Genomic DNA, 15862 nt, shown 5'->3' on the forward strand with positions numbered 1-15862 from the left:
TTTACATTCTCCACTGGTTATGACAAAGTGTTGGTGCTGAAAGAGGTAAAAGGCCCAATGTTTAAAAAAAGAAAAAAAGAAAAGAAAAGAAAACAGTTTTGATTTTTTTTCTGCTTGTGATCCTTCTCTCTATTTGTTGTGAGACTTCTCTGGACATAGTGAGAACGTGAGAATAAAGGTTAACGTGCATGTCACACACCAGAAGGTCGACGGTTAGCAACCCCGCTGATAAAAATCCAGAGGGATAACATTTCACTGAGCTCTCACGAACTGCCAACTTTTTCTTGGACCGGCCTTGTTCTCCTTTCTTTCTTTAAATTGTCACACCTAAAGCATGCAATCAGCTGTGATCTTATTGCTCAGTAGTTTGGTTTGCAGTGATTGGTCTGAACTCATGAGCGCAGCCACAAGCTGTAAAAATGATATGTCCATTGCTGGTGCTATGTTAATTTCACAAGAACTGAGGTATTTATATCTTGTAATGTAGAGATGTAAATCCTTTTTAGAGAAGAGAAATGATACACTGATCTTTTTGTTGCTCACTGGAGATAAAAAATAAATAAATAAATAAATAATTTGACACAGTTATGACTAAAAACATTTATGGGATAAACATAGATCATTTTTGGTTATGACAGAATTACCAAACAGAAAATATTTTTGAAAAGATGTGTTTTATTATATTTACTTTGGCCTTTAAACAGAGTGAAACACATCTTTCAAGGTCACGTTTGCTTTTTTAACCTTAGGTCAGGTGGATCTAGTTTTTCAGAGGGGGACAAACTTTAATTTGCGATGTTCCTATGAGTCCACAAACATCCACACGTTCTCAAATACACACAGACGAACGCACTCACACAGACACACATGGTAGCAGGTCTCTTGGGAGAAGGGGAACTGCAGACATAGCGGTGCCTCGGTCACTGTAGTCACCAGGGTGCCAGGGGACATATCGATCTAAGACAATGTTTTCACATAGTCACACCCTGTATGCAGTATATCCCTGACACGATTAACATATCTGAGAAAATATTCTTCCTGTCCCAAAACAGACTCTTTCTTTCCAGAGTTTTCCCTCCATGCTACTTTCTTTTCCCTCTGACTCAACATGGTGGGTCTCTATGGGAAAATGGCGTTCTTATCTAGCTCTTAAGGATCAAAGTCTGTAAAGCTTGATTGTGGATATTACCATGGAAGAACTTATTTGAGTGGCTTGGCACATAAGTTGGCACAATATTAATCTTGCAGACCCGTGTATGCGTGCATCCCAGTGCCTCAATTTCAGTAGATGTCTAAAACCCTGAAATAAGACGCATCTGCCGGGTTAGCCCGGATTCTGATATGGCATTCGTCCAGGACCCTCTACAGAGCAGAAAAGGCCACAGTGTAGATGTTCTGTCTGCGTGGGGAGTTTAACCTCTAACCCTGAAAATGAATATTCCTTAGGGTGTGGAGAAATTTTATCAAGCTTCAAAGCTAGTCACCATTTTTTTTTTATCGTTCTTAGTATACCTATAGAAACTGTAGTATGTGACATTATTGAAAGTGGCTCATTTTACTGTTTTGCATGATGTAAAAAACTGTTCATAAAATAGTAAATACTTAAAATAGTAAATCAGTGCCCAGTGTTCTCTACTCAGCATGAAAGGCGTAATCATATCTCCAGTGCAAAATCCTTTTCTATGAAACTGCATTCCTAACTATGATGACTACTCTTAAGGTTTTCAATCTTCATTCTGCAAACGAACATATTTTATTCTTGAAAGAAACATGAAAAATGCTCTCCACTCCAGCTTAGTGCCAAATATCGAGACGTTTTTATGGCTCTATATATTTCTTCTATCCTCCTCCCTTGGATTTCTGGAATAGAATTAGGTGGTCTGTATAATGTATGATTACTTGGAGCACTAGGCAGACACACTGTTTAAAAAGGAAAGTGGAAAGATTTTAATTGTATCCCGATGTCCGTCCTGTCCATCATTCCAGATCACGTTTTGATAGTTTTCCCATACTAAAATAGACTTAACTGCAGTTACGCCTTCGAGCCTGACGTATCCTTTACGTGTGCACTTTAATGTGTATAAAGGAAATGCACATGAGGACATTACGTGCAACATGTAAATCATTTATTTCCATACAAATGTTACATCACATATATACATTTTTTTGTAATAAATATCACAAGACACCACATATTGTAACAGCCTCCGATACCTTAACAAACAGTGACAAGAACTTGTGCGAAGTTAGCTTGCAAACATTTAGTAAACATTTAGTTAGCTGAGTGACAGCTTATTCACCCCGGCCACGAGAGGAAAAAAAAAAAGAAAAAAAGTATTTCACATACTTTTTTATATGACGGCTTAAGCAATATTTAACATTTGTAAAAATTCACATTTACACATGTCAGTTTCTCTGAATGCTTCACACTGAACAGCATCTGTGCTGAGATGCTACAGTCTTTATTTTGAGCTGCGAACAGGAAGAAGAACTTCCATGAAAATATTATGGTACAATTGAATAGGCAAAACTGTTTAAAGTTCATGAACTCCAATGTCTATTTGGTTATTCGAAATCTCTAAAAATTCTTCTTGAAAGTAAATGAAAGTCCTATACAGTGCTGCTTTTAGGATGGTGAATAGTTTAATTAAAATCATGACTAAGTTGTTCTCATGAGCAAACTTTTATTCAATCTGAACAACTGTGGTTCTGTTAGAAAAGCACTGGTTTTACCCCACCAAGACTTGTATCATATTTAACTCCAAGATATTGATTGCCGTACAAAAAAATATATGTGTGAAATGTGCATGTCACTTTGTAACATAACCTCTAAGACTTCTCTGTAACCCTGAATCTGTTTAAAAAAAAAAAAAAAATTTCTGTGTGTACCCACACTAAATTCGCTTATCTGCTGCAAGACCGTGGTGGGAGAACTAAATGTGGACTGCAAGCATCCGTAGGCAAGGTATGTGGTTAGAAACCATCAGCTGTGCTTTGCTTGGAATGTTATACTGTCAGCTATTCATTCAGGACTCATTGCACATAACAGTGTGTGGCGTCCTCCAGCAACAACGGGAGGTGAAGTCATGCATCCCTTATTATACAGCCTTATTGATGAAACAGTAACCATGAGTAACTCTGAGACAGCTGAGGTGCAAGGAGAGGCCACTGCCAGGAGAGAGCAGTGTGGATATATAGTTCACAATCTACAGCACTTGGGCTCAAACTGATCACTTTTAAAGGAAATGGCACAGAAGTCCACAAACACCTCACTACAAATGTGAAGCTGGCATGCAAGAGATCATTTGTGCATTACTCCTAAAATTACACTTATTTAAGCTGCAGACCTTTTAAACTCAGCTATTTGCATCTTAATAAAAGCAACACAGAAAATGGTCTAGAGTCTTTGACCGTTTTGTGCTTCGCGTAGACTGTACAGTGAAAATGTTGGGAAAATGCAGACCAACATGTCTTATGACACCCAACCCCTGCATTTACTTTGCTGTAAATCTGTTAAAAAGAAAAACAGATAATGAGCTCGACATCCTGGAAAGCTTGTTTTTTCACATGGCAAACAGTGACGTATGAGGATACCATATTTACGTCTATTCCTAAGGTCTGCAGCAGCAGCAGTGCTGATCGGACATAGCAATACAGTACATGGAGATTCCTCTGAGAGAACAAAGTTCACAGTTTTTACGGCATCAGCAGACCTGCACCGGCAATGCTACATGCACTTTAACACAGGTCACTAACACCGATTTAGATTTGCAGAGAATCTCTGGTCCCCCTTCTGCCACATTTAGCATGCTGATCAAGACATACTAGAGACTGCCAAACTGACTGGGGAAAGGGGTTCTGTCTGTAGGTGCACCTTCATTACTTCTCTTAAAACTAATGATCTTGCACACCGTTTACTGTAAGTCGCAAAAAACAAATTTGCTCCCATGACTATCTGATCTCATGTTAAATTGCCCCTTCGAATTTTATTCTAACCTGGATTGTTTATTAGAGAATTAATGTCGGAAACTGGAACAGCTAAGGCACTGTTCTATGGACTCCTGAGTGTCTTCTCCAAAGGTTTTCTGATTTTCAACTGATTTTACAACGGAGGCACCTGTGAGAGAGCTGTGACAACAGTGCACTACTAAGGGCTGTGTTCTTTTTCTTCCTCTCATCTATCTTTATTAGCCTGAATATTCACCACCGCCACATCTTGGGTGTGGAACTTTGTTATCGCTTGGCTATTTTGACAAAGTGTTTATTATTACGTGTGGTTTGTACCCTTGTGCCATGACTAAGGAAATGGCTTCTCTGGTTTCAGTAAACAGTGTACATGCTGAAACAGAGCAACCACAGATTTTAATAAATAAATAGGGCTTGTGCAACAAAGGGGGCTACTGTAACTGTTGCATAGAAGGAAAAGGAAAGATGAATAGTTTTTCTTACACTTACATAATGGCCATATTGCACCGAGTGACATGTAGCACATAAGTCGACCACTTAACAGAATGCAAGAAGTGATGGGTTCTGACTGTGCAATAGCAAACTTTAAAACGTGCACTTTTGAATTTATGTTAATAACAGCTGCAAGCTTCAAAGGTCAACACTCAGGATTAACCGCATTATCTGTAATAGCATCCACTTTGCACTGAAAGATTACGTACATATATCTTCGACCTGACAGCGGAATCTGGCTTAGACAACATATACAGGCATGCAAGTTTTGACCAGCCTCACTTTGACGTAGGTTTCATCAGTAACTCGTAGATTACTGTAGATTAACCATCATATCTCTAGTGCTATCTCCCTGCAATGGAAACTCAAATGCAAGAGACTGTAAAACACTATAGGAGGGAACAGGACCTCGTAACATTGCTGAGGAGTGAGACAGAATGACTGAGACAGGTTTCGCCACACCTGCTTTTGATCATTTTTCCGATTTTCCAATCGTTAAAGGGGAAAAAAGAGCAAAGTAAAGCATGCCAGATTATAATCTCGGTCAATTTGGAATGTGTTTCTTAAAGCAAAGCATCGAAGAGGTATTACGTTTAACCCTTCACCCTCAATCGTTTTCTGATTACTTTGCTCTTTGTGCCAAATTGGCATGTTCGGATGAAATTTACAACCTCCGATTGCTTCTCTGAAACATTTTATGCTAATAAAAACTGTGGGATCTCTCTCCAGATCAAAGATAAACAACATGGCTACAAATTCAGTTGAAGCCAGACAATTAGCAGTCATACAATCCACAGGCCATTTAGTAGAGTAAATAAACTGCTGAGATGCTGCCCTACTTTAACTCCTGCGGACAGTGACTTAATGTGACAGATGGTCAGCTAAGATGCAAATATTGAAAAGGTATGATGAGGTAGATGTGAAAATTCAAACAAAATAAAAAATGCAATGAACGCACACAAAAGGGAAATGTGAGAGACCTACAGTTTTGTGTCACTGTGTTTGAAGAGGAAAAGTGACACTTTACTCAGCTGAACAGCTGAGTTATTGTTTCTTTAAAGTCTCCAGAGACTCTGTCAGTCATTTTTGACTGGCCTTACCTTCATCAGTCATTTGAAAAAACTGTTTACAATAGCAGTATAAACATATCTGGATTTCCTTGTTGACAGAAGTCTCAGTGCTTCAAGTTTAAAGGACAGTTGTTATACTCGTTACAGTCATTATGTCTTTGCTGCAATTCCCGTTGGGGTCCACTGCTCTGTCCACAACTGGGGTCCCTGCTCCTTTCCCCAGAAACCCTTCAGTGGGGTCACTCTCTTCTGAGTTACCTTTACTCCTCCCCTGCTGCTCACTCTGCCAGCTGTGCCTGCTATAGATGTATCCATTCACAGGTCCAGGGTTGGTGAGGCGGTTCCTATTCATACACAGGATTTCCTTGAATGCATACCAGAATTCAGGGCTCCGACAGTAAATAAGTGGGTTGAAGGCAGAGTTTGCGTAACCTATCCAGTTAAGTACCATAAAGGTGATCGGGCTGTTCACAGCCCATATAGCCTCCACCACGTTTAGCACAAAGAAGGGCAGCCAGCACAGAGTAAAGGTCCCCATGATGATGCCCAGAGTCTTCAGAGCTTTGTGTTCCCGAAGGCAAAACTTTGCCTTTTTAAGGCCACGGCCATTATTGGCCTCCAGAGAATTACTGTTGCTGATGTCGCTATTATGAAAACGTCCAACGCTTTTGTCTATCTTTTTCAGTTGGCGCCTTGCCTCCTGGAAAACTCGACTGTAGACAAAAATCATGATGACCAAAGGGATGTAGAAGGAGATGATAGAGGAAGTGATGGCATAAGCCTGGTTGGTGTGGAATTCGCAGCAGTTGGTTTGGTTCGTACAGTTTCTAGCTTCCATAGTATCAGCGGTCCACCACTTCATGTGGATGGGCAGGTAAGATATCAGAGCAGCAATCACCCAGACCAGCACCACCACAATGCGAGCTTTGCATTTGGTCAACATCGACTGGTAGTGGAAGGGAGAAGTAATGGCCAAATAACGGTCTATGGCGATGACACACAGGGTCTCAATGCTTGCAGTCACACAGAGCACATCAGTGGCAGTCCAGAAGTCACACCAGAAATTACCAAAGTACCACGTACTGGAGATAATTTTACAGGCACCGAAAGGAATCACAATCAGACCCATGACCAGGTCGGCACAGGCAAGCGATGTGATGAAATAGTTGGTGACATTCTGGAGACGCTGAAAGCGGGCAATTGCCGTTATGACCAGGATGTTGCCAAAGACAATAATCAAAACTAATAAGGACATGACCATGCCCAGCAGGATCATTACAGGGGCACTGAAACCTTCATCAGTCCCAGTTGAATTTGATGACGAGTTCATCGCAGTCATATTGGTGTACTCTGAGGTGGTTGTATTTCCCATCTGAAGAGAACATACATGAACAAAACACATACACACACACACACACACACACACACACACACACACACACACACACACACACACACACACACACACACAAACAAAAGGAGTGAATTTTACAAATTCCGTTAGTTTGTTTTTTTAATTCTGCCTAATTACAACAAAAGAAAATGAAAAAAAATGCATGCACATAAATCTAGCACTAACAAAAAAGAAAAAGGAGACCAAAGCTTACTGCGCAAAAACCACATACATAAACAGTATATCAAGTTGGCTTCAGGCAAGCTTTAAAACATGCTAAACAAGCCAGACAAAAGCAGAAGTACAAACCTCCACAGGTTGCAGTCGTGTTTCCTGGCTCCCATACAAAGTAAAATGTCACTGTTCAGATAGTTCCCACAAAGCAGCGAGTATCACATGTCCCAGCTACTTTCTGCTTTACTTGATCTGCGTGTGTCTCACTCACTCAGTCCCTCAGCTGAGCAGTGTTTCTTCTAATGTGTCTCCCAGGCTATTTGTCAGAGCCCTTATAGCATGCAGTGATGACATCATGGTCAGTGCTGAGCCAATCAGACAGCCAGCCTGTGGAGGGTGCTGAGAGCTCTCAAGAGTTTGAACACGCTGTCCCTACAGCGGTGTTTGCAGGGCTGCATGAGACAAAAATTGAAAACAAAGTAAAGGACTCCTAAGATTGATCTTTTTTTTTATGGTGTATAATTAGTTTTAGAAGGTTTACATTGTGTTTAAAATTAGACTCTACTTAAAGTTAGGCAGTGCAAAACTATTTGGAAGTGGGGGAAGGGGGTAATAGGTAATAGCTGCTTTACAGATCTTACTCATTGCTCATATTTCATATTGAAAACAGGCTCAGCTTTCTGCTTTACCTTTTTTTGTTTTAATGTCAAAATAATGTTTTAAAACTGTATATTTTTTTCTGACATATTTTACTTAAATACTGCCTGCATACTTAAATGTATATTACAGCCCGTTTAGCTTTCGTAACCACAGAATAAACACACTTCGATTTACATAATGGTACAAGTACAGATGTCTAAAAGTCAAACTACGGAAGAGTCCCTCATAATTTTAGTCTAGGACTGAACCACTAGTGTGGCCAGTTTGACAGGGACAAGCTGGCACGCTATGTCTTATCAAGATACAAAAATGTTTTCAGGATTCAGGACAAATTTGCATTTATATACTGAGCAGCTCTGTGCAAATCATAAAAAACAGGCAGGTTTGTTTGGTTTTATATTTGTTTATGTGTTTGTTTTCTATGAACAGCAACTTTACTTCTTATTTTAATAATTTCCAAAACATTCCCATGTTCTGATCAAGTTGATCACACATTTGAGTTAATTAGCGGCCACAAGAATTTGTTTGCATGTTTTTGTACATTTACATTATATTACACAAGTTAAAAGGCAAACAGTGTAATCTTCTGAGCTAGATAGCAGTGTCTATGTAAAAGACACTCGAATATACTAATATAGGTTAGTCTGTTTTTCATCTACAACAATTTGCATTTGGTTCTTTTGTTGGACGTCCCCTTCGTTCTACATGCATACTTGTAGAAAAAGCCTAACATAGAGGGAAACACACCTTCCTGCCCTTTCATGTATATACATAGAAAGCCTGAGGCAGGGAAAGCAGCAAACACGATAACAGGGATTAGACTGTAAACACAGACTTCACTTGCTTGTTTCAGCTAACATAGGAAGACTCTGAGTGTGCTAGCAGGTGTAACAGATGTAAAAATGAACAAAAAAACAAAGCATAACAAAAAAGAAAGTGGCAGTTTTCAAGTGGTTGAGCCATACGAATGGAATTGTCTTCAACCTACACTGGTTAGTCTCCACACTGAGGCAGCTGACAGTCGAAGTGAATGACACTCATCATTAAAATGCAATTGTGCTAGGGCCTGGCATTTATGTTAATTTGACGCGTGTTACCAAAGGTTACCACTACATTTGTCACGGTCTGGCTGGCAGACCGTGGGGATATGGGAGAATGAGGACCCAAAACACATTGTTCTGCGATGCAAACAGTGCACTTTATTTACAGTGAAGGTAACAGATGCACAATAAATCCCCTTTGCTCCCTAAACGCCCATGCGTGTGTTCCCCTCCGACGTCCGCGCTCGTGCTCCCGGCAGTTGTGTTTCTGCACACCCTGTGCGTGCTGCCCTTCTGGTCCCTCGTTCCACCTGCAGGACAATAACAGAAGCAGCCGTTAAACACTGAACCCGCGTGCGCACACGATCCACACTTCCTAATACTACACACTGACTTGGAGTCTTAGCTTAATGATCCCACGCCGGTGGGAGCTCCAACACTCTCCTAAGTAGCTCCCCCGACGAACCCTGATCACCAACAGGTGTGTGGCAGGAACTTCAGGTGTGGCCAGTTCTCCTGCAGGGCCACACCCATCAGGCCTGCATGTGGCTGTCCTCCAGCCACACATGTACACACCCACACCCTGCCCACACATACAAGTGGAACACAGAAGCATAGTGCAGAAAAACACACATCCCCAAATAATAATAACAACAACAATCATAATAATAATAATAATCCCTACTGCTCACGGACCCCCGAGACCTCCCGAGCCGGGTCCATGACAACATTACAACACCACTTGTCAAAATCAGTGACCACTAGCATGACAGCATCCACGCCACACTGCAAAAACTGCTTAGGAACACGTGCAGCTTAAGAACCTTCTCTGAGAGCCCCACGCAATGACCCAGGCTCAACAGTGGACTTCTTGTTTACATTTTGTGGCAGATAATTAAAATAGCTAGCAAAGAGAATCAGTTCACCAATAGTGACAAATTGCAAACTCGAGTGTAGACTGCAATAGCACGTGATAGCACTAATGTTTTAGATAGTGGCTGAATTTGGTCAACGTCCAGTCTGAGCGCTTTCCAAATGGCTTCTGCTGCTTCTGCTTCAGCTTGCTGATGCTGCGAATCCTGGTGATGGTGATCGACACAGAAAGCATTAGAGTAAATGAAGTGTGACAATTGACAGCCCGTTCGTACTCATGAGACCGAGAGGAAGTAGTAATGGTAGAGATGGTAAAACGGCTTAAATACCACATCACATATGAGCTTTGCCAATGGCATTCTCAAGTCTAACCACCGGGAGATCAGTGATGAGTGAAGTGATTTTGGTGACAGTACTGTGGAATGGAGTTATGTGTGGAACACACTGTTAGCCAGGCTCAGATGACTGTACATTTTGATGAAAATTAGGCTGCTCCATTATCAGCATCACAGCAGTGGAAATGAGCGATAGCTTGTGCTTTTGTCATTTCTGAGCTACTGGTCCAACATTTCAAATCCCAGGTCGAGGTAAGTGTGTCTCAGTTCTCTGTGGGTGCTTTCAAGTGTGTACAGGTCCCCGCTAAGCTTACAAAGGGAAGTGATGATAGTTTCCAGAGCTCTGATCTTCAAAGAATGCAGACGCCAAAAGCACTGTACTTCCTCTGTGCACTTCCAAGGGAGCTTTGACAAATGCCTATATGACTGATGACGCAAGAGCAAATCCAACCGCTCAATCCATATGCGCAAATCCAATTTTCAGCATTTACACAGACATCTCAGTACTTATTTATACAAATATGATTTTCTATGTCCCACTTTTTAAACAAAAACAGTTCAGAGACATGCTGCATACTGCTTGTAACCATGGTGCCTTCTAACTAATTTGAAGCTTTGTTGCTCCAGTTCCAGGCAAAATGTCAGTAACTAGCTACCCGGTGAATTACCCTAAAATGGTAAATGGCCTGCATTTGTATAGTGCTTTACTCAGTCCCTAAGGACCACAAAGCTGACCCTAAAATGTTCCATAGGCACTCATAGGAAGACTTAAATTGATTTGGTGACCTTGTGTCTTGTTACATATGTTGTTTATATGACATCTTCACTTGGCAGATTTCCATGAAAACCAGTAGTCATATTCCCAAAATCCATTTAGATGTTTTAATGACCTTTTGATCTATTTCCCTTTACTACTTGTGAGGATGAAACTTCCACATGTGCCCCAAAAAGAGGAAAAATGTAAACATGCATTGCTCTGAAATCAAAAGTCCACTCCTTGGGTTTTCCTACTGCATCAGCAGGTAAAAATAGTGCCATGAAACCCCCCAGCTCATTTTACTTATTTGATTTTAGTAACCCCCATAATCTTATCTCTTGCACAACATGCATGACAAACCCACCATGCTTAGCCTCCAAAGATAAGTCAGTATATTATCAGCACCTTCCAACAGTTAGATTGTAAGTTATAATGTACAGCATAGACATCAAATGCTTTTTTCTCCTACATGTATTACTTTGAAGAGTTTTTCTATTTTGCTTTTAATGCATGCAGAAAACAGATTTTTAAATAATATCAAGAAAGCTTTTTATTGGATGATCAGCTTTAGCGTTGTCTGTGAATGCTGGATTTAGACCTTGAGCTTGTTTGTAATTGTTTCTTGGCCTATGTGGACAACTAAGTGAAACACAGTGCATATTGAACTTCACATTGATTTAGTTTAAGTATGCAGTACAATAACCTACACTAATTGTAAATGAAATTTCTGTTCTGTGTTCTGTTTTGGAAAGCTTGTTCCAGTGTTGGAATAATCACAACTGGTTTCCTCATCTGTGACATCTGTTTTCCTGTATCCTGTCACTCCCAGGCAAAACCGGTTCACATTTGGACAACCCTTCAACTATATTGGGTCCTGTCTGCACTTAGATGTTGTGCACTGCTCTATTTAGTCAAACACTGTCACATTAAAAGTGTCTTATCTCTTTACCATCTCCTCAACAATTCTTACTTCTCTTTATAGAAGTTGTGGTCCTGACCTGATGGCGCAACCATACATGGAGCTATAATTAATTTAGGGAAAGGTTTCTGGAAAAAACTAGGAAATGAGAGGACCTATATTCTCATTATACATTGTACATCATACGTTCTATACATGGCAACGTTAAAACAGACTAAATACTAAACAGACCACAATTGCTTTTAATTTATTTTAACTGAAAATGAAGTGAAAATGTGAAAATAATGTGTTTTTACAGTGTTAGTAAGTAATAATAGCACACTGTAACAAAAAATGGGTGTTACAAAAAAACCCACATCTAGTAAGTAAAGGCATCCAAATTTGTATTTACTCAAGTACAATTAGTATTGTACTTGAGTAAATACACCCTTCACTCATCAGTCGTGTCTAATCTATTCAATGTTTCTCTCAGTCAAGGAATCATTGGCCAGTCAATCGTATCCTTAATCACTGAAACAAAGAATTTCCACTTGGGATTAATTTTAAGCATGGAACACTAATTGTTTCTCTGCTAAAGGACCCTAGGGATCCGCGGGTGAGTTCCACCCAACAACAAATGTGTGTATGAGCATCAAAGACCTAAACCTCCATGCAGTGTGCACCACCATGCAAATATAGTGCCAGTTCTTCTTGGTAATGGAGAACAACCAAGCTGTTTTGCATGTGGTTCAGAGAAACAGTCTTGGTGCACAATTGTTTAATAATTGCTTACTTAGTTTTGGTATAATAAAGATAGATGGAGTTCACCATGCACAAAAGACAAAATGTTCTGGTGGGTCTAATCAATGCAACACCTGTTATAGTGTCACGTTTTACTGTGTGTACAGAATTTTAAATCAATATTTATTTATTTATAAAGATAATCGGTTTTCAGCTAGTTTAATACATATATATGTGTGTGTGTGTGTGTGTGTGTGTGTGTATATATATATATATATATATATATATATTGAGTCATGAAACCTAATAGAAACATAAATAATTGAACAGTGTCATTTTTTCCCAATTATTTTGACAGATATGGTTTGGAGGCATTTGAGGCCCAATCATGCGGTTTCCAGTAACATTATTATTATGGTGGCCCAGAGAGGTCGAATGCACTCCACTTTAAGAAAAAAACCTGCAAACAGAAAAATCTCTGCATGTTTTGGTTTCTGTCACTTCTGCAGCATTTCCGTCACATTACTGTGTCCCCAGAAACACTTCTGTTGTGTTTTCTGAGATTTCTTTTCTACTTTGATTGTGTCGTGTTAAACTTCAGCCCGTGTTTTGTGTTGTTTTGCAGAGTTTTTCTACTCTATTTGCTAGTTTTCCTAAATGCAGTTCCACTGCAATATTATCTACCTGTGTGAATTTTTTTTAATCCCAAGTATTCACACCTAAGTTTTTAATCCCTAGCTTGTTGTTTTCTTTCATGTATTTTTTCTTGTGTGCACTGTATTCTTTGCTCTTCTAATATCTTGTTGTATGAAATAATGGACTAATCATTTCTTGTCCTTTTGGAATGTTTCAGAACACTTTGTGTTCATTTGCTTTACTAATTTAAGAACTTTTATATTTCCAACAGTGTACAAATTTGCTAACTGAGACTAGTGGGAATAGGGCTGACCCATGGAATCACAGTCCTTTTGTTCTTCCAATGTCCACAATGATTAATGTGTGAATAAACAGGCTGGAGGCAGATTTCTTTTTCTTTGCCACTTAAGGAAGCAACTTTTCTGTACCACCTTCAAACGTCTCTCACAGTGATTAATTGTAGAAAACAGTCAACTTTTAACTCTTTCCATACCAAGTGAGAAAGAGATGTGGGCTACTGAAATACCTCTGGTTTTGTTTCTCACTGTAAATCTGGCAGATCTCCCACTTATATAAATAGCTGTAGCCTGGTATGCCACGATTTGTGAGAATATTGACAAGATGTGTCTACTAAGAAAGACTAAGGGAGAGACGGATGGGGACAAAGCATACCAACAGTGATATTATCTTTATATCCTGGGGAAAAAACTAATAAACAGAAAGGCTTTCCATTCCTTTGCAGTCTGTAAACGATAAACTGTTGAATGGAATCACATAACACAAACTCAATAATGTATAACTCATTTATCACTCTGTTAGAATGTACCACCCATCTGTCCGACTCTGGCACACACACATACAAACACACAGACATGCAAAGGCCTGTATTGATATTTTTGGTAGTGTATGAGGTATGGTATGAGTTAAGATGCCACCATCAAGCAGCCCCTCCCCCTGACACTCTACTGTTTACAGCCTCGGATTATTAAAACTGGATGCCAGCAGGCCACAACAATGCCAGGCAAAGTGACAACTGAGAAAGCCACATTTAAATTGAAGCCGAGCAATTTCATAACACCTCTGCACATGACCCGCCATCATCTTCTGATGCCACTTCTGTCTGCGTGTGTGCCTGTCTTTCTGTGTCATGCAGTAGGAACATTAGACTGCATTTGTGCTTTTGGCTGGTAATATGAAAACCTCTGTGAGCCTAGAGGAGATCTGCAGAAATCAGGTTAGCTCTTTGTCACAATGATGGGGGCTGCTTCTTTGACAGCAAGATATACTGAATCTGAGGCCTGCGTGTCACCAGGGCTCGCTATCAGGATCACCAAGGCTGGACTGGGACAAAAAATCGGCCCGGGCATTTTGACTAGAGACCGGCCCACCAGGATAAAGATTGGAAATGTGACGTCATTCAGGGGTAAAACCGCAAAGGATTCTGGGAACTTGTGGCAAGCGGTACTAGCGCACGCAGGCTTTCAATTGAACTCAGTTATACAGCGATAAAAAGAAACACAAAAAATGGCAAGAAGCTGTTGTATTATGAACTGCAATAGCCGGTCGCATGACAGCCACGGGAAGCCGACAGGTAAAGAGATCGTTTTTTTTTTTATTGGATTACGTCGTTGAAGAGAAATTTTTTAAGCCATGTTTCCGAAGTAAGAGCCGACGGATGGTCTGGATATACCAAATATAACGTCTCAGAACACTCCAGCTCACATGTTGGTCTGCTCCAAGCATTCCCACAAAGGTCAGAGTTTTGTAGTAGTTAATACGTCATTTTTCATAACATAATTGGTGATATAGGTTATAAGCAAGTCTGGCGCTGAACAGAAATTGTCGCGCTATGCTCCTTTATTTATTGTGCATAAATAGTGAATTGTCCTGACACAATATTGCGTTTCGCTTCTGTTATAACCATGGTACATTGACAAAAACATATACTTTTATTCACAGGATAAAACTGTTGTTTTGTATCACTAATTGCCCAGTGCGATTACAACATACAATATTATTGTCACTGCAACATTTCTGTGATGCGTACCAGAAATTATTTCCACTACTAATTGATTACCGTTGAGCTCAAAGGTTATATTAATAAACGGTTAACGAGTGTGTATTTATGAAGACGATTTGTGAGACTGGTAAACTTACCTTTGTTCGTATGATGGTCTTTCGTTCTACACGGTGCGTTTCAAGGTCCTGTACCCATCCGTCGGTTAACGGTACCTGGGCTTGTTGCAGTGTATGCACTCACTCCAAGAAGCGTATAATTATAAATATGAGCGTGGTGAAAGTTGGGCAGCACGCTAACGTCTTTTGTCCCTCTGTGTGCTCGTAAGGGTCTGACCCTTTCACTCCTTTGATTTTTTCCTCGTATCTTTTCTTTGTCTTTTCGGCGAGTCTGTCTTTGTACGGACCGGCATTGTTCTCCTTTTGTTTTGTACATTCCTTTTTTGTGCGTCAAAGAAAAAACAAGAAGGTATTGGAACCGGAGAATGAACGTTTTGCGGTGCTGCAAATGCTTGCATTTGATGCGGTATGTCACTACCCGATCCGTACCGGAAACCCGATCGGTACCCCGCATGCGCAAATCTTACGTCACTTCCTCTCTTTGCCAACATTGCGACATTCAATATATTTGAATGATACGGTTAGCGGCCGGTTAGCTCCTAGCATTTCTCAACAGCTCTGCCTCCTTTTCGACATTTAAACAATGGATAATCCGTATACAAAGAAATTCATGCTTTTCTCCTCAACAGAGAGCGTCCCCCGATTGAGCAACAGCTCCGTAAAATAAGGAGAATGGCGCCTAATTACAGAG

General features: G+C 40.2%; 1 protein-coding gene across 2 annotated transcripts; it reads right to left on the bottom strand.

Annotated features, from left to right (window-relative positions):
- Nucleotides 1–2187: 2187 nt before the first annotated feature.
- On the bottom strand, nucleotides 2188–15223 carry adrb2a (adrenoceptor beta 2, surface a). Of its 2 annotated transcripts, none has more exons than XM_026189097.1 (3): nucleotides 15193–15223; nucleotides 7231–7547; nucleotides 2188–6900 (listed from the first exon to the last, which is right to left on the bottom strand). In XM_026189097.1, the coding sequence occupies exon 3, from the start codon at nucleotides 6898–6900 to the stop codon at nucleotides 5647–5649; it is 1254 nt and encodes a 417-aa protein (XP_026044882.1). In that variant the 5' UTR covers nucleotides 7231–7547; nucleotides 15193–15223; the 3' UTR covers nucleotides 2188–5646. The 2 variants fall into 2 exon arrangements, with proteins under 2 accessions (XP_026044882.1, XP_026044871.1); XM_026189086.1 differs by lacking the exon at nucleotides 15193–15223 and adding an exon at nucleotides 9190–12638 and having other exon boundaries at nucleotides 7231–9106.
- Between the last annotated feature and the right edge of the window lie 639 nt (nucleotides 15224–15862).

Source organism: Astatotilapia calliptera, chromosome 2, assembly GCF_900246225.1.
Source record: "Astatotilapia calliptera chromosome 2, fAstCal1.2, whole genome shotgun sequence".
Classification (NCBI taxonomy): domain Eukaryota; kingdom Metazoa; phylum Chordata; class Actinopteri; order Cichliformes; family Cichlidae; genus Astatotilapia; species Astatotilapia calliptera.

Bases quoted from the DNA above. Each gene is read 5' to 3' on its own strand.
- adrb2a (XM_026189097.1), bottom strand. From the start codon at position 6,900: ATGGGAAATACAACCACCTCAGAGTACACCAATATGACTGCGATGAAC.